At 41.0% G+C, this 23,272-nt stretch overlaps 2 protein-coding genes across 2 annotated transcripts in view; one reads left to right on the top strand and one right to left on the bottom strand.

Moving 5' to 3' along the window:
• The window catches only part of FBXL22 (F-box and leucine-rich repeat protein 22), a 2,861-nt gene extending 653 nt beyond the window's left edge, over positions 1–2,208 (top strand). Inside the window, exon 2 of the mRNA XM_010151312.1 lies at positions 1,863–2,208. Coding sequence (XP_010149614.1) covers positions 1,863–2,208 — 346 coding nt within the window. The remainder of the gene's footprint in view (positions 1–1,862) is intronic.
• A 4,099-nt stretch (positions 2,209–6,307) lies between these two features.
• Positions 6,308–23,272, bottom strand: part of HERC1 (HECT and RLD domain containing E3 ubiquitin protein ligase family member 1) — an 82,494-nt gene continuing 65,529 nt past the window's right edge. Inside the window, exons 56-77 of the mRNA XM_010151310.1 lie at positions 22,820–22,934; positions 22,125–22,271; positions 21,431–21,532; positions 20,373–20,546; positions 19,785–20,078; positions 19,049–19,114; positions 18,797–18,922; positions 18,050–18,188; positions 17,408–17,589; positions 16,706–16,861; positions 16,090–16,212; positions 15,413–15,515; positions 14,604–14,773; positions 13,069–13,207; positions 12,505–12,674; positions 11,964–12,133; positions 11,630–11,795; positions 10,225–10,301; positions 9,469–9,721; positions 9,132–9,284; positions 7,831–8,136; positions 6,308–6,968 (exon numbers count right to left, since the gene is read on the bottom strand). Coding sequence (XP_010149612.1) covers positions 6,783–6,968; positions 7,831–8,136; positions 9,132–9,284; positions 9,469–9,721; positions 10,225–10,301; positions 11,630–11,795; positions 11,964–12,133; positions 12,505–12,674; positions 13,069–13,207; positions 14,604–14,773; positions 15,413–15,515; positions 16,090–16,212; positions 16,706–16,861; positions 17,408–17,589; positions 18,050–18,188; positions 18,797–18,922; positions 19,049–19,114; positions 19,785–20,078; positions 20,373–20,546; positions 21,431–21,532; positions 22,125–22,271; positions 22,820–22,934 — 3,517 coding nt within the window. The 3' untranslated portion in view covers positions 6,308–6,782. The remainder of the gene's footprint in view (positions 6,969–7,830; positions 8,137–9,131; positions 9,285–9,468; positions 9,722–10,224; positions 10,302–11,629; positions 11,796–11,963; positions 12,134–12,504; positions 12,675–13,068; positions 13,208–14,603; positions 14,774–15,412; positions 15,516–16,089; positions 16,213–16,705; positions 16,862–17,407; positions 17,590–18,049; positions 18,189–18,796; positions 18,923–19,048; positions 19,115–19,784; positions 20,079–20,372; positions 20,547–21,430; positions 21,533–22,124; positions 22,272–22,819; positions 22,935–23,272) is intronic.

Genomic DNA, 23,272 nt, shown 5'->3' with positions numbered 1-23,272 from the left:
GGTGGGGGGGGAGGGGAAGAAAGATGTGATTTCAAACAGTGAATACATGTCATAACAAAACCAACTTCGTTAATTATTACTAAACAGCAAATCTGTTTCATTCTAAGAAATACGTATTTTTATACAGAAATTCAACTCTAGCTTAGCTTTTTATAAACCACAGTAAAGGAAGCAGGAGCTCTGGGTGCACACCGTTTCCATAACGGCTTTACTGCAAGAAGCAGCTACACTGCGCTAGGAGGAGCGAACAGGGTAGAGCCAATCCCAGTGTTCCTCAAACACCAGGGATGAGAGCAGAGGGGCATGGCAGTGCCTACCCAGAAATGGCACACACTTGTGCTGGAGCCAGCCCTCAGCTTCGCGGCACAACATGGAAGGCAAAACCTTCCATTTGGAAGTAACAATTTCAAAAAGCCACCAAATGACAGGATACGGAGAGGACAGAGTGTCTTTGGGCGCAAGAAGCAGAACGCGTGTCTTGGCGAGAACGAGCATGACAGTGCAATCTCTAAGCAAGGACTGAAACGTAGGTTCCAAACAGAATGTGAAGTTGCAGGTACAACATTTCAGAAGTAACTGTTCTACAGCAACTGATCAAAAATTCAGATTAATTAGGAAAGTATCCATAACCCCAGACTGGTTGATGGACAGAATTCATTCCCACAAGTTAAACTGAACTCTAAAAAATGACTGTTTCTGTTGACACTCTCCCTACCTCATCCAGTGCAGCCCTCCTAAGACAAGCTCCTGCCTTTTTTTGCAGCAACACTTAAAAGCATTTCCATCTGCACACAATTCCCAGCATTCTGTGCAAAGAAAACTGCAAATTCAACAAATACCCAGCTCTTCTCCCTGAGTTTGGAGCACTTTTACTCTCTTGCTGAAGCCACGGGATACACTGCCTGCTTTAAAACATTGCTTTTCTAGCTGCTCATACCTGTAAAAGAATGAAAAAGCTGGTGCAGCTGGCGTGATCTCACTTCCTCACCTTGCTCAAAGAGTGAGGCGAAGCAGCAGGGGGGTGGCACGGGGTATAGAGAGAGGAGCATGCACCAGTTTTTAAGGACAAAATAACATGCTGTTGTACACCTAAAACCCCGACACAGGCCGTAAGCACCACTCTGGATGGCAGCGCTTACAGACACCTCGCAGTTCTTCCAGGACCGAGACAGGCTAATGGTTCCGGCCAAAGTGAGCACTGCTGTAAGCGTTTTCCCCCACAACAACAGAGCCTGCAGCAGTCCTCTGCTGACAGAAACGTTAGGGCACAGATGGAGAGCTGAACTGCTGCTCCCTGGAGAGAGGTGTGAGCCAGAAACCAAACTACAAAAGGCTTGGCAGGGAAGGAAGGTTTGAGAGGTTCAAACACCAACACTTCTAGGCAGTAGCTGGCACCTATTCAGTAAAGCCAAGGAACTGAAATACACCCTTTAACCCCCATAAAATCAAGAGTGGGAGTGTCTTACTTGCCCATGCTCAGCACATCTACACAGCCGCCTCTTCACTCCGTTGCCCCAGATTCAGCCTGACTTGAATGTTGTCTCTAGAGCGTCTTCAGTCGCTGTGCCGGGAAGAGCACAGCACCCTGCAATTCCTTAAAAACGAGTGCAGCTGCAGCTCAGGTCGGCACCTGCACCCCCTCCTCCGCTGTGCCAGCTGAGCTATAGCTGCTTCTACTGACAGAAAGCAAAGGAGGTAAGTTTTGTCACCAGTGAAGCTGAGCACCCAGAGCTACATTTGCCCCCTCCCATTCTTACCCCACCTGAGGGAAGAGAAAGCATTTTTCTAGCTGACAAAATGAGCTTCTCCAAGCTGTAATACTTATTTTCCCCTCATCTCACCTGTAACACTCATGTTTTCAGATGTCCCAACCTGCTCTCTCTGACCCTCTCTGGATGTGGCCATGTCACAGACGATTGCATCGTGCTTCTTCTCAAGAACTGCCCCAACCTCAAGACACTCAAACTGGAAAACTGTGTGCGGATCACTGACCAGACACTGGAAGCAGTGACCCTCCACGGGGGATCACTGCAAACGCTCCATGTGGACTTCTGCCGGAACGTAACACAAACTGGTCTAGAGAGAGTCAGGGAGAGGTGTCCTTGGGTAATGCTGAGAGCAGAGAGGAGCGCTAACATGATTCCAGACAGTAAGCCAGAAAAAAAGTTGATGCTTGAAAAAGCATCAAGAAAACTGCTCCAGCTTTAGGTGCAACACGTTGTGCAGCCCCAGTCAATGCGTGTCTCCAGCAGCACTGCTTCAGTGAACTGTGGCTCCTTTCCTGTGCTCTGGTTTAGTCCCAAAGAAATGGTCCATGTGTGCTGGAAAGGCTGTGCTGGGAAGAGGCAGGCATCCCCACCAGGACAGTCCAAGGAAAAAACTGCTTTCTGCTGTCCTTGAAACTGGAAAATGCTGCACTGCTGTCACAAAATGCTAGTCCCAATTCAGAAATTGGGATGTCGACACAATTCTTACCTTGAACGCTCAATTCTTGCATGGAAAAAGCAGCAGTTTCACGTACTGCTGATGAGTCAAGACAAGGTAGGAAGGAATTCTCGAGTCACGTTAGTAGCCAAGACGGATGCCAGCTCCATAAGCACTCTGTGATGAGAGACACATCTCTGTAGGTGTGACAACCCACAGATTTTCAGGCAGCTACAAGATACAAAAGCAGGTTTGCACCTGTCTACAGTTTTCTATCATGACTGTTTTGGCTGGGGTGGTGGTTTTTGTATGGGTTTTTTTGGTTGGTTTTTTTTTTTACTACTGAGTTAAAAAGGGCCTTGGGTCACACTCCCACTTGGTTTCTTTGCCTATTTGTGTACAGATGCTCCAAGTCATATTACTTTGCTCTCCTCCTTGTACAGGGATGTTTGTTCATGATGGGGTAAAATCTGAACACAGTTGTCTTGTTAAATCTGTTCAGCACGAATAATGGCTTTTCTTACTTAGCAATCCAATTTGAAAATTGAGTATATAGTGACTGCAGCTTGTTTAAGGTATTATGTAAGGATGGAAGCATGTGAACAATTTTCTTTTGTTCCATTGAAGTTCTCTTAACATTACATCTCCAGACCCTAACTCTAACCTGCCAGGGGCAGAGGGAGAAATGCTCGCTGGTAGCATCTTATGCAGGTCCTAAGCGAGAGGTGACATAAACCAAGATGGCCTACTTGGCAGCTGCACCAGGTTAGATGCAAGTTGGCAAACAAGCCTTCGTCATCAGAAGTTTGTGCTTTTTCCTACACAACAGAGGAAGAGCAACATCTAGAAGACCCTTCAGATTTCCTTCGTGACAACATAACGCAGCTGGGGGATACGGGAAAAGGAAATGGAGTCCTGCAGCCCTGCAACAATCCTTACTTACCAGCAGCAGTATTTTTTTGCCACTAAACTTCATCACCCAGTCAAAAGAGGTAAACTACAGATCTAAATCAAACTTCTGGCCTGATCACTTGTTCACATCTTCTCTGGAGAATACTCCTGTTGAACACATTGTGCTCTTGCCATGCCCCTGTAAGCACAACAGACACACATTCCACCTGCTGCGACATTCCGGCCGTCAGATGAACCCACGCTACCTACCACTAGCTCCAGAAAGAGCTGGGGCCCCACCCCGTTAAAGCAGCTTGCCTACCTCTAGTCTCCGGGAGCAGCTGCTCATCTCCCTGCTGCTGGTGCCTACCTGTTTCCAAGGGCCGGGCAGCTGTCTGACAGCCCAGACAGCCAGGGAGGTACTGCTAGGTGGGAAGGAAGGAGAAAGGGGAAAAAAAGAGAGTAGGAAAAAGCAACTGGAAATGCCAGAAGTGGTAGAAAAGAAATTTTTAATCCCAGGGTAAAAGCAGGGTAAGAAATAGAAATTACGGGCTTCAGGAAGCAACAGCCTTATAAACCAGAGTGAGTGAGCGCTTCTGGAGAGTTATGTGATGGGAAAGGAGCAGGTTAGGTACTAATGTACAACAAAAAAGAAGCAGCAGCGTTTTTTGGCTTTTGCCATCCACGTGCTTTCCTATCCCAGCACGTTACATGTACTGCAAAAGCTTCTCAAGCTGGGTTTCTCTAGAGATGTTCACAAGCTAACACTTCTAAGCTGCCTGAGCACCCTGTCTCACATTTGAAATGGGTCCCTCTGATACACTTCCTGCTTCAGTCACGCACATATGTCCCACCCCGTGCTGAAAGGTGAACAGGAAACGAGGTCTGACATCGGGAAATCACCTGCGGTCTGCCATGCTACAGCCAACGCGCCTGGTGCAACAGTGCTGGCACTGAAGGTTTGTCAGAAAATTCAGCTGCCTGTTGTTTTCTACAACCAACTGCACGTGTGACCTACTTACACCACAGGATGCAGGCATGCACTGCTACTACCTGCTCCCGTTCTGTATCGGGAGAGAGCTGCGTACCTAAAGCACCCTTAAGCTGACACGGGTAGAGCTTTCTCAGACAGGCTCCAACAGCAGGACACGATCAGTGCCAGACACTCTTCATCTCTGTGCGCAACTAGGTGTAAGCAGCACTGCACAAGGAACTTGAACATGATTCCAGTCTCAGATGCCTGAGCTGCAGCAGAGCGCCAACCAGCAGGTTAAAATGAATGCACGCGCAATGTAATTATGGTGAAAACCAACAGGAGGATAAAATAAAAGCAGTTAAAGCCCTTTGACAGTTTTAATTATGCTAAGGCAGACTATTCAAAGGCCAAGCACAGTCAGTTTAAAAAAAGCCTCACAGCAATCAAGCACAAGCCTTTAATCAACATCAATATTTACCAATATCAATATCCTCTTTCACTTTATTGTAAACGGCCCCCAAAAATACCCTCGTTATCCAAGAAACCAACTGCATAGTCCATACAAAACTAACTTTTAGGCACAGTCCTTTTGTATTCTGTGCCTGACTGAAACAGACTGACAAATTGGTAGCACCAATTCAGACCCCTAAATACAGTCTAGTAGGCACTAATACAGGCCTTCATACAGCAGTTTCCCCTTTTATCTGTAACTTTCTATGTTTTTATGTATTACACCTACAAATTCAGCCCAAGACGTGAATATACTCCCCCACAACACAGTGACAGGACACCACAATCTCAGTCCCAGTTTGGAACCATAATACCTAGTGAGGCAGGAAAGCGTGCATGATTCCAGAGTCCTCCTCCCAAAACTGCTGAAAGCCCCGCCCTACACGTTTCATGTTGCAGTCTGGTTCTTGGCCACAGCTCAAGAACCTTCTGCTTTTTCATGAGCCAACAACCAGCCCATACCAGAAGAGCTTCACCTGCAGATTTTTCAGCTTCTCAAGTCAGCCCTCGGAGCACTCCTGGCTGGCAGCAATGCACCAGTGCAGCCGGGAAGTTTCCCCATCAAACCCTGCAAACATACTGTGATCACAGGAGGGAAAGCAACAGCAATGCCTAACTCTTGTCCAGACGCAGACGGACCAGTCTTGCCCCAGGTGAGATTAAGGTAATCCATGCTCTCAGTAGCCCCCAGGCCCCACAGCATCCTTACCAAGAGTGGGGGTGGGGATCAGGGCAGAGCAGCAGTGACTCACCTGGGACAGACTCTACCCTTGTCCTCGGCACAAGTAAATCCCGCTCCTCAACACCACGCAGCATTTGTACTGACACAGATCATGGTTTCTGATAGAGACTGGGAATTACCCACTCTTCAGCACCTCCCTGCGACACAGAACAAGTATTTCTCTCTACAGTACGTTACTGCCCGAACCAATTAGGAATACTGCAGTAAATATAAGCCACGACCTGCTGATCACAATACAACTACAGCTGCAGTGAAAGGAGACTAAACATGCAAAACTTACTAAAATCAAAGGCACACACTAAAAATGTATCTAAATCCATCATCTTGTCTACTACCCTGTCACTTTCACATTAATATTTTGGGAGATGATCAGTCATCAACTACATCAATCTGTACACTAAAGGATTCGGGTGTTTGTTTAACCAAAGATTTAAAGGTTTCTGAGTGAGGTGGCCACATGTTATTACTGTCATCAGCTGCTAGTCTGGAGGAGAAAAATGCTTAAATGAAAATCAAGAGGGAACCAAGCACAACGCTACCTTGTACTGAAGCGCGAGGAGTAAGCAGTGGTCTACCCAAATACGGCAGCACCTCAGAGACACGAAGAATGCAGAGCACAGTGCTACACGTCAGATTCCTTTGAGACAAATATTTTAAGATGCTTCAAATGCCACATCCTGTCTAAACACTGTAATACTGTAATTTCCTGAGACAAAATACCAGAGTAAATGAATCACGGTTCAACAAATGCATACAAGCAACCAATTCTTCAATTTGCTTTATTTTTCTCTGCATAAGGAACCCTGCACAGGCAATTCAAATTAAAACAAAATAAATATGTGAATATTCATGTAAAACTGTCCTTGCTAATGAACAATTATACACAATGTACAACTCTTCATGTTCACTGGGAGGGCTTACAAATGTACTATTCCCAACAAAAATGCACCAAAATGTCTCCATGCAAACTTACCAAAAGTGACCAAAAAAGGAGAAAAAACCTTACTGATCATACTTTTTTTGTTTTCTTTTTCCTTTTTTTTTCTTTTGTACAATCACAAAAAAATAAGAACATCTAATTTTTTGTTACATTTAGAGTAACTAAAATGTGGCCACTGTCTATTAACATCTGGTTTTATGCTTCTAAAACATCTATGGTTACTGTAAAATTATGTCAACAATGAATTGGACTTAGGGCACTATTTGTAGTAAAAGGAAGATGATTTTGTTCACAGAATGTTAATAATCTGTGTCTGAGCCCTCTGCATTGTCCACATTCCGTGAGAGCATGTAATTGTCCATATCTATAGACCTGCAATTATTGATTGCATAGCGCAAACGCTCTGCCATGATTAGTTGACTGGAGTAAGGTGGGAGCCTCAGTTGAAAGAAACAAGTCTGTGAGGTAGGCAAGCTGTCGTAAGGCTGCGGAAACGGATAAAAGGTGGGACACTGTTAAGTTGTGAATGAAGCAAAAAATGCAACATATTTCATTGCTCCCTCCCTTCCTTGCCTCTGTCATTCAGCATTTTCACATTCCACCTCAAAATTCCTTTGAAGAAGCAGACTAGCCTCCCTTGTTTAGTGGCGCAAAGCCACTGCCATGTCACCTGCTCAGTAAATAATCCAGCCCACGAATGAAATCCAGCTCTTTGGAGCGCTGACGGCACGGCTGTTCAGCAGCCCACTGGAGGATACCAAGCACCACTCAAACGACGTACCACAGTGTGCCTTAACACGAGGCACGTTGGGAGACACCTAACCAAAGATGGCAGCCCAACCACTGTCACCTTAGATTTTGCCAGGGTTTTCATTCATGTAGTTCCCAGGGAATGTGCTCTCACTGCACAAACCCAGGAGTATATCCTGTATGTGAAGTAATACTGTAAACTCGTTACAGTGGTTTTAAGACGTTACCGTTCACTAGTGGTCATATGTTGCAAAAAGAGTGGGAATTATCAGATAAAAAAGGGGATTGGAACAGAAAGTGGCTGTGGAAAAATTACAACAGAAGGTGGTTTGTTTCTTGTGCAAGAACTTGTCGTGACCTCCAGTCACGTAACGATAGTAAATGCACCCAATGAATTAAGATGCAGTTCATGCGGTGGAGGTCCTTGTACACTATTAAAATGTTTGCTTTTAATAGCTCAGAGCATATCCCATCCCATCCTTTCTCTGCAAATTTACGATTACAGAGTCCTGTCTCTTGCTGCCAAAGGACTCTGTAGCAGACAGGCATTAAAACCAACCCAAACAAACCAAACCCCAACAGGAAAACAAATCTTACCCTATCAACCTTCATTATTTGGAATCGCTGAGAGATATCAGCTGTGTTGGCTGGCAATCGAGATCTTCCTGACACAAACCTCATGAAAAGGACTCTCTCCTCATTTGAAAATTCTTCAAGAGTGTGCCAAAACCACTGTACCAGCTGATGCTGCTCGTCAACTTCTCTGTATCGCACTACTTTCTTCAGAACTTCAACTGAGATTTCCGGCATTCCACAGACCATCTGCTCCAACTGCTTGGCAGTCAGAAGAGACAACAAGGGAACCGGAACAATCCAAGACATTCCTTCTCTTACAGCAGCCACCTGTTGCCCACAGAAGAAGAGCCATTTGAAATGCAATTGTCTTACCTCTGCCACTTACTGTGCCATCCAAACGCAAAAGTAACCTGTCTGCTAACAAATGGGATACAGAGAGAGAAATGTAGAACATCTGCTAAATTCCACCTCCCACACCTTACAGCCTGTAAAGTAATACCACCTCCTCTCTCAAAACCCTGGAGAATATTACAGGTGTTTTAATTGTAATTGCACATTAAAGAACATGTTTTGATACCAAACAGAAGAACTGTAAAAACGACAAGTTAGCAGTACAAATGATGATGGCTAAACCAAAAAACACCACTGTGTAAGCACCATACATCCCAGCTGGAACTAAGTCCTATGTGTACGAAGTCCATACTTGTTCTAGAAAACTCGGGATCTGGTACCTCTGATGAGAAAGTTACTTTTCTGATGCAGATAACCTCATGCAAGCATCTGTATCTTAAGAAAAAGGAAAAGAACTTTCCTAGGATGTAATTAGGATACTGCTGTCACAGGCTTCACTATACAAACGACAAAATACACAAAAGTATGCAAATAGTTAATTAATGCTTCTCCAAACGTATTAAAGCCTTATAGTTTCTGTGCTAGAGCAGAAGAGAAATAGTTTTAAGAAATGTTTGTCAACAGAATTTACTTTAGCTAGTCTCTGTGTTGCTGTAAGGTCTGATTACAGCATGCAGCATGCGCAACTGCAGGCTGTTTTCTCAAGTGGGGCTGACATTGGCAGTGGGGCTACTCCAACAAAATCTAAGTTCGATTTCTAACACTGCAGTCAACTGAGGAATTACTGAGAAAAGGAAGACTAATTCAAAACAAAACCCCAGAAGGGGCTGGGGGAGGAAGCCACAGGGACCCAGACAAGATGCAGAATGCCAAGCTTTTCCTATCTGCTAATGAACCTTAATGGAAATGTACATAAATCAAACCCACTGTGGGCATTAACGAGGGGGATAGGGTCACACTGAGATTCTCACCTGACGGTCCATTTCATGGAGCCTGTACTCAATTGCCCTCTCCACATATTCTTTCCTGTTTGAAAAGGTAAGTGGGATACTGTTCCCTCCAGGGATTATGGGAACCATTTTGCCATCAGCACTTTGGCCAACAAAAGAATCTAGAGGAATCATCTGTTATGGAAAACAGGAGAAGTATGTTCAGTGTAAGTCACTTGAATGATCTAAGTTTAACGTCGCCTAGAACTGTAACGAGATCACAAGTGCATATGAAGTGCTTGTTGTCCCAGTAATGGAGACATCATAAATACTCAAGTTAATGTCAATTTGATACAGTGCTCCAACTTTCACGTCTTACCTCATGGAAATTTTCTTCAGTAATCCCACTGTCTTCAATGTGAAGAATGCTGTTGAGGGTCTGCACATAGAGCAGATCTACCTCCTCCAAATCCTCCAAGATGAGTGGGATACAACAAAGGTGCTTCCAGACCATCGGAGCCAAATGAAGATCTAATGGCTTTTTTGTACGAATAGCTACACCCATGAGAATGCCCAAGAACTTGAACTGCATCAGGTGTTCATCTAAACATGCGGAAGGGTTAAAGAGAAACCTGAAAGAGAAAAGAATCAGAGAAAATACTCCAGTATCATTTTGATGCTACTTCATTAGAAATAAAAGACAAAACATTTCTAAGCACAGCATAGTGACTGTCAACACAATTATCAGCAAAGGGTATCCAGCTATGATTACTGTTATCTTTAGGTGCTACAATAATGGAGGCTGAGATAGGCAGACTAGTCTTGACCACAAATGTAACACCACAACATTCTTGGTGTTACTCTGAATTTTGCCATCAGCAATCCAGCAAGTTCACGTTAAAACCATGCCCTCTCCAATCCAGCAAGTTCACGTTAAAACCACACCCTCTCCAATCCAGCAAGTTCACGTTAAAACCATGCCCTCTCCTCCACAATAAGGTAACATTGCTACCTGAAGGAAAAAATATACTAGAGACAACCATGAAATGTTATAATTTGGTATAAACCAGTTTATAGAAGACCTTAATTTTCACCCGCTAGCATCTACAAGAAAAGCAAATCCTGGACAACTTACCTATCCCTATTGTAGCCTACTTCAGCAGTAGCATTTGGGGAAGGAATAAGCAGGTCTACTATTCCAGTCTCCAGTTCCTTTAAAATCAACAACAGAAAAAGCCTTCTCAGACACAGGGATAACAAACCTATTACAGAAATATTATGACATTACAGCACTACAAGACACAGTATTTCAGCATAGAGATGATTACTTCTTACAAATTTATGTGAAACATTAAGAGAAAGGAAACACAGTAAGGATGATTTTTAGTAATAAAAGCATGTTTATTTCAAGACCTGCCCTCATCTCAGACTGTAATGTTTATTCTGCTGTGACTGCTCTGTGAAACATTGCTGGCACCCGTTTCACAAATACCCAGAAGTCACAAACTATATGCCTTATCAGTGCAGCTTTTTCAAGAATCAAAAATGAGGCCATTTTTAAAATGAGTTCTGTTCTGAACCTTCATCACACCTCATATTTAATGTAAAACGCCTAGGGAAGAACATGAAAATTCTCTCTCAGGTCCTTATCTGAATCAAACCTACTCTAGTCTTACAGGCTTCAGAAATTCCATTAATAAAAGCTCTTCAATTTCTTCCATCCTGTATCTAACTAACTCACTCCAATGCCAGCTCCAGCACTATCTATAGCTGTTGCCCTGTCCCAGAGTAGGCAGATATACACTAGTTATCCTCACTAATCCACATTCTTTGGGTTTTGAGGCTCCTGGAAGATTAAGGAACAACCAAACTCCTCCAGCCAGCATTGCCTTGGATCCTTATCCTGGATACAATCACAGTTGTGTCACAGGGCTGAGACACATTTTTAGAACTATAAGCAGTACACATTAGCATTGATCAGCTCTATCTTAGTCCTGGTAGTCTGAAGCCTTCAGTTTCCAGGGGAGTCTGAAAAGACAGCTATGTTAACGACAGCAACAATAGCCTGCTTACAGACATGCACAAATGCGCACTCTCTGCTACTGATCTCCTTTCCAGCACTGAATCTGAAAGGCACCACGTATCTTTGGGTATGTGAGAAACACCTGCCTGAAGTGTTTCTTTACTGTATGCATGGAGTGTACGGCAATCACGGAATACAGTACAACTTCTCCTGCAGAAGGCATTGGCTGGACAGAACAAGGGGTGCAAAGTGCTCCCATAATGTGCAGGGGCCATCTCAGAACTCCAAAGGGCCTACTGTAACACCGCAGTATGGCATTGTGGCACCTCCTTGCCCCAACCTAGGAGGATTTCTTTATCCTTAGACACATCCCTAGTACACAGCTCTAGTGTGGTGGCTCAGGACAGAAGAACAGGCATTTGCAATGCTGTGAAAAGGAAATGTGAAAAATACCAGAAGACACCAAGAGAAAACAAAAGCCATTCCCAGGCATTCTGACCTAACAGACTTTTCATACCTGACACATTTCTGTAATTGTGTCATCAAACACTCCACCAGCATCATCAGCTCCTTCTCCAACCAGTTTCACTTTCCAGGCACGGGAAGGTAAGCGAAGGTCTGATGCATTCAGCTTTACCACTTGTCTTGCTATCTGTACAAAAATGGGCTTGCATTTCCGACCTCTGTCAAAAAAAAAAAAAAGAAACAGGCATACAATGTAGCTCAAACACACAGTCACTTGATTAACAAAGTTGTACAAAGAGAGCTCAGTAAGACAAAAGCTAGGTAAAATGTATGAGTATCAGCATTTGTTTGAGGTCTAATACAATGCCTGTGAAAGCAATACCGACCTGGTTGATATCCTTTTCACAGTAATCTGTGGCCCGTAGTTTTTCCCCTGCACCATAGTTTTTCCTATGGAGCGTACCATGGGGAGCGTGTATACTCGTGGTGCTAACAAGGGCCTTAGCTGCCCTTGAACTATTCCCCATGTTCCAGCATTGTAATGAGATGTACTGTTCTGCAATAGTGATATGAGAATAAACATATTAATAAAGGATAATAATTCCATTCTTTACAGAATAAAAACCTTCACACTAATCTCTAACGCTTCAATGATTCAGGAAACAGGTTAACACTTCTTGTTTTCAGCCTTGAGGCTAGTAAGCTCTTGGAAACTGAAACACTCACATGTGAATGTTACCATAAACAAAAATATGTAACAATACTTCGACAAAGTTTGGTTTCATCTGGATTTATGTATTTTCTTACTTATTACAAAAAAACCTACAGAACCTATCATTAAGATCCAGCTTGATCTGGGCAGAAACCCTCTAGTGACATGGCATAACACAACACAGCTAGGCAGGTATTTTTCAGATGGAATTTTACCTGGTTATTGGGACTGAGGTTAAGTAATCTCCATGAAGAGTACATGAGGTCGGAAAAATGGTACAGCAGTCTGAGCCTTGCTCTTACTGTATGAATGCTCACTTCTTTCAGTGCCCCATACTGTGGCGGAATGGCATCAGGTAAACCAAGCTGTAAAGGCACTGAAACACCTACCACAGAAAAAGAAAAGGGATGGAGTTGATTTTCTTTGCAGTAGTTTACACAGTGCTTAGCTGCTTACCGCAGTTCAACCACGACAGCAGCAAAATTAACAGACTAAGGTAATTTGAAAACTGTATTTATAGAATCACAGAATGGTTTGGGTTGGAAGGGACCTTAAAGCCCATCTAGTTCCACCCCCCCTGCCATGGGCAGGGACACCTTGCACTAGACCAGGTTGCTCCAAGCCTCATCCAGCCTGGCCTTGGACACTTCCAGGGATGGGGCATCCACAGCTTCTCTGGGATATAAAAAAACCCAAATTTTGTTCCAAATGTTCAGAAGTTCTTGTTGCACTCATCCCCCAGGAAACACAGACTAACTCAAACAATCTCAGTTCTTTACCTGGAGCTCTTGGTGGAACAGGCGGAGCTGTCCAGGCAGCACTGTGGCAACGTCCCGCGGAAATCTGTCGAACATTCTTTCCTTGCAGGACTGTTACTAGGGTTGGTTCTCTGACATGGTTGGTATGGCCCAGTCCAAGCTGACAATTTGTAACAGATGTGAAAGGGGCAAAGAAGAATCAACAACTGTGAGCATATTTCTAAAACTCTCTAAGCAAAAATTCAGAACAAATGGTAAAAAAATGGTATTTATCTCTGCATATATTCGGATCAAAAACATTGACTGTATGTGTCTATCATGCTAGCATTTACCTTAGATTTTCGACAGACTATTGCATCCACACTCAATGGGAGTGGCAGATCCAGTTGTCAAGAGACCTTAGAACAGCTAGAGATTTTCTACAAGCTCTTTCCAGACTGAAGAACTTATCTGTGTCGCTGTCACCTATACTGCAGTTTTTCTCATGCACATACATAGCTCACGTCTATTCTGTGCCATTAAATACCATTTTTGTTCTAGCATGTACATTCCTACAATAGTTTATGAAAACACAATTTGTGTAAACAAAGTTTGCTGAAGTTATTCTAAGTTTTTATGGGTAGTTTCATACCACATTCTGATTTCATATTCTAAAAGTACAAATTTCCTATTAAGAGTTTCATTTTTTTTACCACTTCATTTAAACAGTTCTTTTGAACTGCAAGGAAAATCATATAAAACAGACTTTCAGAATGAAATTTCTCTACATTTTTACCCTAAGCATTTTTTCTCCTCCAGAAACATAGACCATTAAATAAATAAATAAAAAGAACAAAAAAAAGCACAACACAAAACCCCAAAACAACAGAGGTTGCTCTCAGAAATTATTCTGAACAACTTCCTCAACAGCCCTTTTCAAAAACTCAATCCTGGAACACCAGAGGAAGAACTTTGCCCAAACCTCCTGAAACACCAACAGCTGATATAGCAAGAGGCTCTTTCTTATCCTTGTAGTGTGCAAAACTGTCAAAAAGCCAAAGTCCTTTGAAAATTGGAGTTATGCACTGGGCGAGGAAAGAGAAAGGACTTTTAAGGGCAGGCATAAAATTAGGGTGCCCAAGACAGAATTTATTATTTGCTAATTTTGTTCTTGACTTTAAAAATGACTCTCTGAAAAAAGTTAGTTTATATTTTCTTTATGAAAAGCATCTAAAGAATTTACAAATCTGATTGACACCAACCATAAATTTTATTATGTTGAAAAAATTATTGATAGGTCAAGAATTAGGTAAAAATTTGTAATTTTTATACAAGCTTTGATTAGAAAAATGTGGGTAGCATGTTTTCAGTGCTTTCCCAGACTGCTACTGTGTAAGAGCACCGGAAATCACAAAGAAAACAATGGAAACAGCTAAAATATAAACATGGCTGAGGGGAAGAAGGAGAAGAACAAATATAAAAGCTTTCTTTTCCACCAAAATAAAAACATTCCAACCACATCGGCCAAGTACAAATATAGCCTAATAAGGATTCAAGATAACCAGGGAATTACATACCTGCCCTTCGGAGTTGCTACCCCAGGCATATACATCCCCTGTAGAGGACAAAGCCAGCGTGTGCTCTGCTCCTACAGCTATGTCTTCAATGAAGATTCCTGACAGCACCGGAACTTGCTGGGGTCTGTTGTGATTTCGAGCGCGACCTTCTGGCAAACCTATCAGGCGATCTGAAATCGCAAGCACATGTGTATGTATGCAAAAAACCTTAAAAAGTTGGGTTTTCCAGCAGGCAGAAGTCAGGGAGGCACAAAAAGCAAGCGCACATACTCTTGGAACTAGGACAAGTGCAATTGGTTAGGGAGAAATCTAGCATATGTTTCCTACAAAACAGTGCTTCCAGTGCTCACTAATCCTGCTAAAGCTGTTATTTTCACTTCAAACGTACAGTTTTGTAACACATACAAATTAACTGAATTGAGAAGTTTAAACATGTTTCATTCAGTGCACTTGGAAATTCTCCTGGTCAGGTTTTTAAACAACTTGTGTAGGCACATGCTTTATTAGACAAAGTAAACTTTTATGTAACCCAATGGTTTTGGACCTGTGAAATTCTATCAAGTTTCAGTAAAACATTTCAATGAGTAAAGGAGTAAGTTGAAAGGCTATCCTGAGATCAAACTAGATAGAGCTACAAATCTAGATTTCAGGTGTCTGTTAAAACTGCATTGTTGAAGTCCCAAAATTCAGACTAGGTCAGCAAAAATCTAAAAAGTAGCATCAGCTCAGTCTTATAAATATGTCTTAATATTCTTCCTTTTCACGCACAAACCTATAGATGGAAAGGGCCAAATACCAGATTGTCCTACCTTGTCCAAAAGTATATACATGACCATCTTTTGTCAGTGCAACAGAGAATTGGGTTCCACAGGCAACTTTTTTTATTCCAATTCCACAAAGAATATCTACTTTCTAAGGGGTAATTGAAAGGAAAAAATAGTTATGGTATTACGAGGATATAAACAGAAAGCAAACATTAATTTCTCCTGGAACTCCTACTTCCAAAAAGCAATTTTATAATTCCCACTGTGCAACGCACACACTGCAGGATTTCTCAAATGTTTGTAGATAACACAGGAAACACACAGATTTTTCTCTTTTTCTTTAAGGGAACTAACACACACTCTATGTACAATGATTCAAACCACCATTTTTTACCTGGCGGTGAGCAGGGAATGACATGGGATGAAGTAGATAAGTGTGTAAACAACCTTTCCCTCAAATTCCCAAATAAGAAAGCTCTCTAAGCTAATCCTAAGGTTTTCAGTATTTGTATTGCCACTGAGATACAGCCACTATTACCTACAGGAAACTCTTTAAAGTATCAGGCTCAGCTTAATGTATCATCAGAATTATTTATGCTAGATTGCATCGGAACAGTATGGTAGATGGAATTAGTAATTTAACTTGAGAAAGTTAATACTCTGTAACATGTTTAACAACACCGAAAATCTATGCAAAGAATAATTTCCCTATGAATTCTAACCTGTGGCGAGGATTTTGCAGTGGAATTTCCCAAACCAAGTTTACCATAATCTCCATCTCCAAAAGCCCAAACCATTGACCCATCTGTTGACACAGCTACGGTGTGATTGAGTCCACAGGCCACCTGGTTGAGAGAAAGGTGTTATTACCACAGTTTTTGCTAACTTACTGCTGACTCTGACACCCGAACTACCCTTAAGAGGTTTTAAAAAATAACTATCCTTTGAAAACCATTAAATCTTTCATTGCTTATTACAATGTTTTAAAGACATTTAGGGCCATAGTAGTGTTTTTTAGGTATTTGCTTCCTCTCAGCTCCCAGAACCAAAGGATAGTAATATGCTACACATGCTCACTGTTTAAGAATATAAAATAGCTCATGAATTCATGTATAAAAATGCTTAAATCTTGAAATGTTAAAATGTTAAAAAACATGGGCAGTTTTGTAGAAAGAATATCAAAAGAGTCAGGAAAGTATTAATGAAAAATTACGCATACTCAAATTCTGCCATCATAATCAAAATAAAAGCCAAGGTTATAAAAAATCAGAACACTTAAGTATGTTGAAAACATCAGCTTTAAACGAAGATACACTGCTAGTTTTAGATAAACCATACCTGTCCAATCTGGTAACCTTCCAGTGCCGTCACTCTTTCTGGAAGTTTCTTATTGGAAGTATTTCCAAGTCCTAATCGACCATAATCACCATTTCCAAAGGTAAAAAGTTTGCCATCTGCTGTCACCACAGCTGAGTGTTTGAAGCCACATGACATCTGGAAGCAAAATAAATGTAATTTTTACACACATTTTAAATTCTGGGTGAAATTTGTTACATTTTATAACGAAACCTCCAGTCAAAGCCAAATGTCTTTGTGCAGACTTATATAACGTACTTATATATGTTACAATGAACACTTAGGAGGAGGACTCAGTGACTAGTTTTGCCGGTCAAAGTCACCTGACAAGAAACAGGGGAAACTTCTAAACCATGTCTGTATTTTGACAATCTTTTTGATCATCCCTCTGGCCTTTTCAATTTTTAGTCTTCTCCAGTAACAACCGTCAATAACTATCACACATCAGCACTGAGCTCTCTGATATTAACATCCTTCGACTGGAAATTACCAACTTGGTTCATAATGCTCAGAGAAGTAAAATCTTGCCTGTTTTCATTCAGGATATGAATTAAACCCTAAAGACTGACTGATGGTTCTGGAAGGTGCCTAGCTGTCACGGTTTAGCCGCAGCAGCTCCAAAACTAGCACACTAGCACCAGGTTACTACGCTGGCAGTTTGTAGGAGACAAAGTATTTTGCAACCTGCACCACTTCTTCTCCTTGCAGAGCTTCTATTTGTCTAGGCCTGCGCTGTCTGTCGCTGTTCCCATGTCCCAGTTTGCCATAATCTCCATCTCCCCAGCTAAAGACTTCCCCGCTTTCTGTTAAAGCCATGGAATGTCCATCAGAGCCACAAGAGGTCACCAGCTGTGTTACAACAAAGCCTGTTAAAGAAAAATGAGAAAGCAAAGTTTAGAATAAACTAGAATAAACTCTTAATATACATTTAGCCAAGTGCCCCTAGTGGTAGCCAATTAAGTCTGGGGAAAGGAACCAACCACAGTTTTCTTGTTATAGCAATTTGTTTATTTTAATTTTGAACAAAATCTTCATCTTCTCATGTATAACCTGTGCTTCTGGCCTGCCAGTAGTTTTCAAATGAAACATTCCTGTCTTGAGCAAACACTTTTCCCGGAAGCCTTCTCAAAATTATGGAGTTTTAACATATTACTACTTAAATCTTAATGAAAAATGAACATTGAGAATATTTGTTCAGTTGTTAATAAGAGACTACAACGTTTTAATGTGTACATCTGCAAAATTAGCAGAAACACAAATGTATTAACTACCAAAATGGTTCTTTGTGCTCTACCAAGCCACTCATTTCAAACCCAAGCATTTTACCTTGCAGTGCTGAAATGACCGTCAGCACATGCAGATCATCAGAATTTCCTTGTCCCAGTCGCCCATAGCTCCCTTCTCCACAGGCCAAAACTGTGCCATTAGCTTGAATGACAAAAGTACAATTCTGACCACAAACCACCTAGTTTAGGAAGACACAAAAGGGCTTTAAACATTTCTGTGCTACATGCAGCAATGTTGCAATCCCTGCACTACAATGTACGATTTCCTTTTACATTTTTCTCTTCAAAATTGTATCTTAGACCACAGACTCTAGTCACACTGCAAATACCTCGTGACAACACTATTAACATAAGACTTCACTCACCCCGTGTTTAATGGAGTTTTGTTACCTAATAAAAATTACTTAGTTGAAACTTGCTACTAGTTTTGGCAAACCTTCTTCCAGGGAGAGAAATCCCAATATACTCCTACTCGGATTTACTTGTGACATTTCCATCCTGAATGTCAATGTTATTTCAGAAAACAAAATTGGCATATGTATTCTGTTAGAGCTGTACAGGTTATTTTCAAATCATGCCCATTATCAAAAAATTTTGTTTTATCAGATTTCAGTGGCTTCTTGGTTTATATTTGTCAAATAATGAAAACACATGTTTTGGGGGTACTTTACAGTAAATTCAAACAACAAATTGAAAAGACATTTATAGAGCAATTCTGACAAACTGTATGAACAATACATGGTAAATCACTAAAAAAGGAAGCACATGACTGTTGTTAAGTGATCACCTGCTGAGCCTGAGAGAATGAAGGTGCTGCTACTGGTATCATGACATTTCTACCAGCTTCTGCTAACTGTCCATGTCTTCCTGCTCCCCACAGATACACATCGCATTTGCCTCCCAAGTGCCAATCCTATGGAACAGCATGAAAGAATGCTTTAGGACAACATTTCCAATAGCTTACAATGTTTAAAAGTAATGAAAAAAAAATTTTAAAACCTCAAGCAAACAGAAGACGACCCACATCAATTTTACTAACCTCTGGCCTTGATGTTGCCCAAGACATTATCTGTTCATCCATACCATTGATCCATTTACTGTTATCCTACACAACAACAGCCACAGTTACCACATTCAGTTCAGGAGATGCACATCATTTTTCTGTTAGGCAATACACACTTTCCTTATAATTTTCCAAATTATTCTAAATGGTATAGCAATGACACTGCTACCCATGACTTGCAATCCCCCCAAAAAACCCCATCAAAATAAAATTCATGATGAAGTAATTTTCTTCTATTTACTGATGCTTAGGGCTTTTTGAAGTTTTAAGTACAAACACTCACTTAAACTGTTAGAAGTTTGCTGATAAAAACTTCTTAATCCAAAATTTCTATGTGGTTTATATGTAAAAACCAGCATATGATATAACAAGTCACGAAGACAACTGACACTACTAAATACAGTGTAGAAATGTGCCAAAAAGTTACTTTAAAAATAGCACTGTAAAGCTCTACATTTCTTCCTTCCATCATATATGAAAATTACTGTCACAGTTCAGGATAGTTTTGTTTTGTTTTTTTAATATGCAATTGACTTAGGCTCATTACACACACACAAAGCAGTCTTTACAGTATACTCTAACCAGTTAATTAATAAATAGACTTATTGCTTGTGCTTATGTTAATACAGATCTTTACAGTTCAGTTAACTGCCTCATACCATCTGCTCAATAACAACAAGCTTTGCTGTTGAGACAATATAGCACATTTTACCATCAGGAGAGTAAGCTCATCCTCTGGAACAGGCTCCAGGTCTGGAACAGTAAAGGATTCTGGGAATCGCGCTCCCTTGGCCAGGGCTTCGGCAGCTTTTATGGTGGTAGAGAAACACTCTAGCCATGCCCATTCTGTAGGATTCCAGGCTGAAGGATCAGGGAGGCAGCTCTGGTGATGAGGTGGCACCGGGGGGTTGCACAAGAGCTGATCTAGGTGAAGGCCCACAGCGAGTGATGCCAAGCACTGCATGTAAGGACTATGAACAAGCTGGTCTCCACAAACAACATGGGGCTGAAAGTGAGGAAAGTGGGAGAGAGAAATTGAACATGCAAAGTTAGAAATATGTATTAATCAATTCAGAAAAGTAAGTCCTTCAAAGCCAATCCTGTAGAAAAACACCTTCCTTCATGCTTAATCAAAGTTTTTCCTAATATTTTAATATTCTCAAATAGGAGACTACTAGCTTAGAGAACACAAAGACACTTGCAAATAGGATGCAGGTGTGGTGAAAGACTGAAACCAGCTGAGACCTTATGGGACCTTACGTCAGACACAAATTTAAATGCTCACATTAGGCCTTCTTACCTTTTCGTAAGCATACTGTTCCTGAAGCATTATTGGCAAACGTTCCAAGAAAGCACGCATGCAAGGAGCCATATTTAATCCCAGAACTCCTTGCTGTTTCAGTGCAGTCCTACATGTTGCAAGGATGTGATTGGAAGATATCCACTCTGACGTACAGTTCACTACCAACACATCCTGTTTAACAGTAGTCAAAGACACATTAGAAATTCAGAATTCATAAAGCAAGATTATTCAGCTCCACCAATTATCTTAGCTCTCTTAGGGGCCAGAAAAAACACAAGCTTGAACAGCTTTGTCTCTGTTGATGAATAATCTGCTGACAAATGCCATGGAGTAGCCATTGCCATTTGCCACTTCATCACATTCCCATGGCAACACTATGATTATCACTCCAAGGTGGCGGCTAACACAGTAATAAGCAGAGTTCATTTCAGTGAATGCTGTAACCTTAGCTGAGGATTTGCCTTGTAATATGACCTTCAATATTTGGTCTGAATTTAAAGACTTGCAAAGAATCCCAAAACAGTTAGAACCACATGCAGCATGACTCTACTAACAGTCTCACAGCCTGTGCCGTATTTGTCTTCATTCAGAAAAAATACCATCTTTTGGAAGAATCAACTGTTATGAAACTTCTGTTCAGATGCCAGCAGTTCCTGATACAGCAAACACTGATTTAAATTCTGCTGCTCCTTAAAAATTTCTGAGGCTGAGGCCGCTTCAGATTAAGTCAGAACACTGAAGTATCTTATTTTCTGGAGGAAATGAATCGTCCCTTTATGCTGCATAAAGGGAATAAATTTACCCCCCAAATTAAGCATGGGATATTAGTAAAAAAACCCCCAATCTTTGTAGGGTCAGATGATAGCTGAAAGCCAAAAAAGAAAACTTCTAAATTTGAGTTAAATAGGTATTTCTATCTGCAAATTTCTTAAAAAAAAATAGAGGGGGGAGAGGGTGGGGGGTGTGTGTTGGAGAAAGATACAAAAAATACAGACAAATTGCATTTTCTGTTAGTAAAAAATGTGAAAGAACACTCCTTTAATGAATAGTACCACCTTTGATCTGTTAGAGCAAGCAGCAACTCCAACTTCAGGTATCCACACTGCAGTCTGAATAGCTCCAGACCCTATCACAACACTCTGTAATACTGAGCCATCCTAAGGAAAGAAGTGCCTTGAGTCAGTGTGTGTATACAGCTACTTTTCTATTTAAATGCATAAAATCACATTCCTAAGGGATGATATTCTCCCAAGCGGCTGAGTAACTATTCAAAAACTGAAATGCTTATACTAAAAGCAAAAAAAATAAAAACCCCAAAACCAAACAACCCACAAACAACTAACCCCAAAAAACCTCACCAAAATAGCATATGTATCATGTTAAGGAGCTAACATAACTAAGAATTTAGAAATGTTCAATAATCCACAATATCTGAATCTTGGAAAAGTTGTCCAAGGAAGAGAATAATGTTCCCAACTACAAAGAGACTGTGGCTGGTTCTGTAAATCCTATCGAACATGACCAAGCCTGCAGAATGAATCAACAGTAGAACTATAAAATAAAAAATACTTCAATGCTAAGTACAATTTCAATTTATATTTTATTATTTTAATTTTATACCATTCTTTTATGCCATGCTTTCTCTAATGTTTCCAACATACTGCGGCTGGGGAAGCTAGTCTGATGCCTGCACCATTTTAGTTACTCATACTAAAAAAAAGAATCAGGCCATGCCAAAGATGATCTTACCCGCAAAGACCAAATATTCATGAGACCACCAAGTCCACCGGATACTAATGCCAGTCCATCAGGACTGAACGCAACAGTCCGAACAGGAGTAATGTGTCCTCTGAGTTGAAATACACACTTGACTTCTACTGCTTTTCTGTATCCATCCTGCAAATGATTTCATAGTTAGGGAACGTTCATCTATTTACAGACAGCATAACAGCTTCTTTGATCTGCAATAAATACTGATAATCTGCAGAGATGGGGTAATTCCCATAAGGTAACAAAAACCCCACAGTACTAGGATAACATTTTATAAATATCTGTCCCATTATCATCTTCTCTGCCCTTACAAAATGCCATCACCATTACAGACCATGTTACAATTTACACAGGTGAAAATAACCTTGACTTAATTTTACCTAGAAAAAAATTTGAACTCTTTATACAGTCTAGTATAAATTTATCAACTTTCAAAAAAATGAAAACAGATCAAAATATAATCTTTAGCCAAGTAAAATGCATTTAAACTTGTGATTTTGCATTTCCTGTCCTGAAAATGCCCACATAAATACAAATGCAATATGAACTTTTTTTAGCCAATGTCTTCCTCTCAGGCAATGTTGAAACTTGAGTAACTTGCTCACATTCTTCTCCTTCCCCAAGTTTGGAATGAGCACAGAGAATTTCTTAAACACCAAGTTTACTCCTTTTACCTTGGCACTTGTTTCTTGGTCCCACCATCCTTCTGAGCAAGTTGAGCTGGACTGCAATGTGATTACTATGTCCTGGGGAACAGTCCAGACACACACCAAACCATTGTGGCACCCTCTAAAGTCAGGAGAAATCAGAAGAAGTAAAGGTATTAACTAAAAAAGTATCAGTGGTCTTCACCACCTTCCTATAAAACTACATTGCATCCATTAAACTAACGCAGAAAGGTAAGTTCCCAATGGATAAATGCATTTTTTCCTATTCCTCCTCCCCAGCTTTACAATTTTTACTAACAACATATTCATTGAAAAAAATATTTAGATGAAGCAAAAACATTTCAAGCAGGACCACGACACACAGGTCTCATGGCACTGAGAAAACAGTTGGTTACATGTCTTTCCATTTGAATTCTGAAGCTTCATGGATCTTGTGGCAACTGGCTTACTAAATTAATG

The sequence above is a fragment of the Eurypyga helias genome, unplaced genomic scaffold, assembly GCF_000690775.1.
Source record: "Eurypyga helias isolate BGI_N326 unplaced genomic scaffold, ASM69077v1 scaffold4405, whole genome shotgun sequence".
Taxonomy (NCBI): Eukaryota; Metazoa; Chordata; class Aves; order Eurypygiformes; family Eurypygidae; genus Eurypyga; species Eurypyga helias.
Note: the sequence above shows the minus strand (reverse complement) of the source record. Positions and strands in the feature narration are given on the sequence as shown.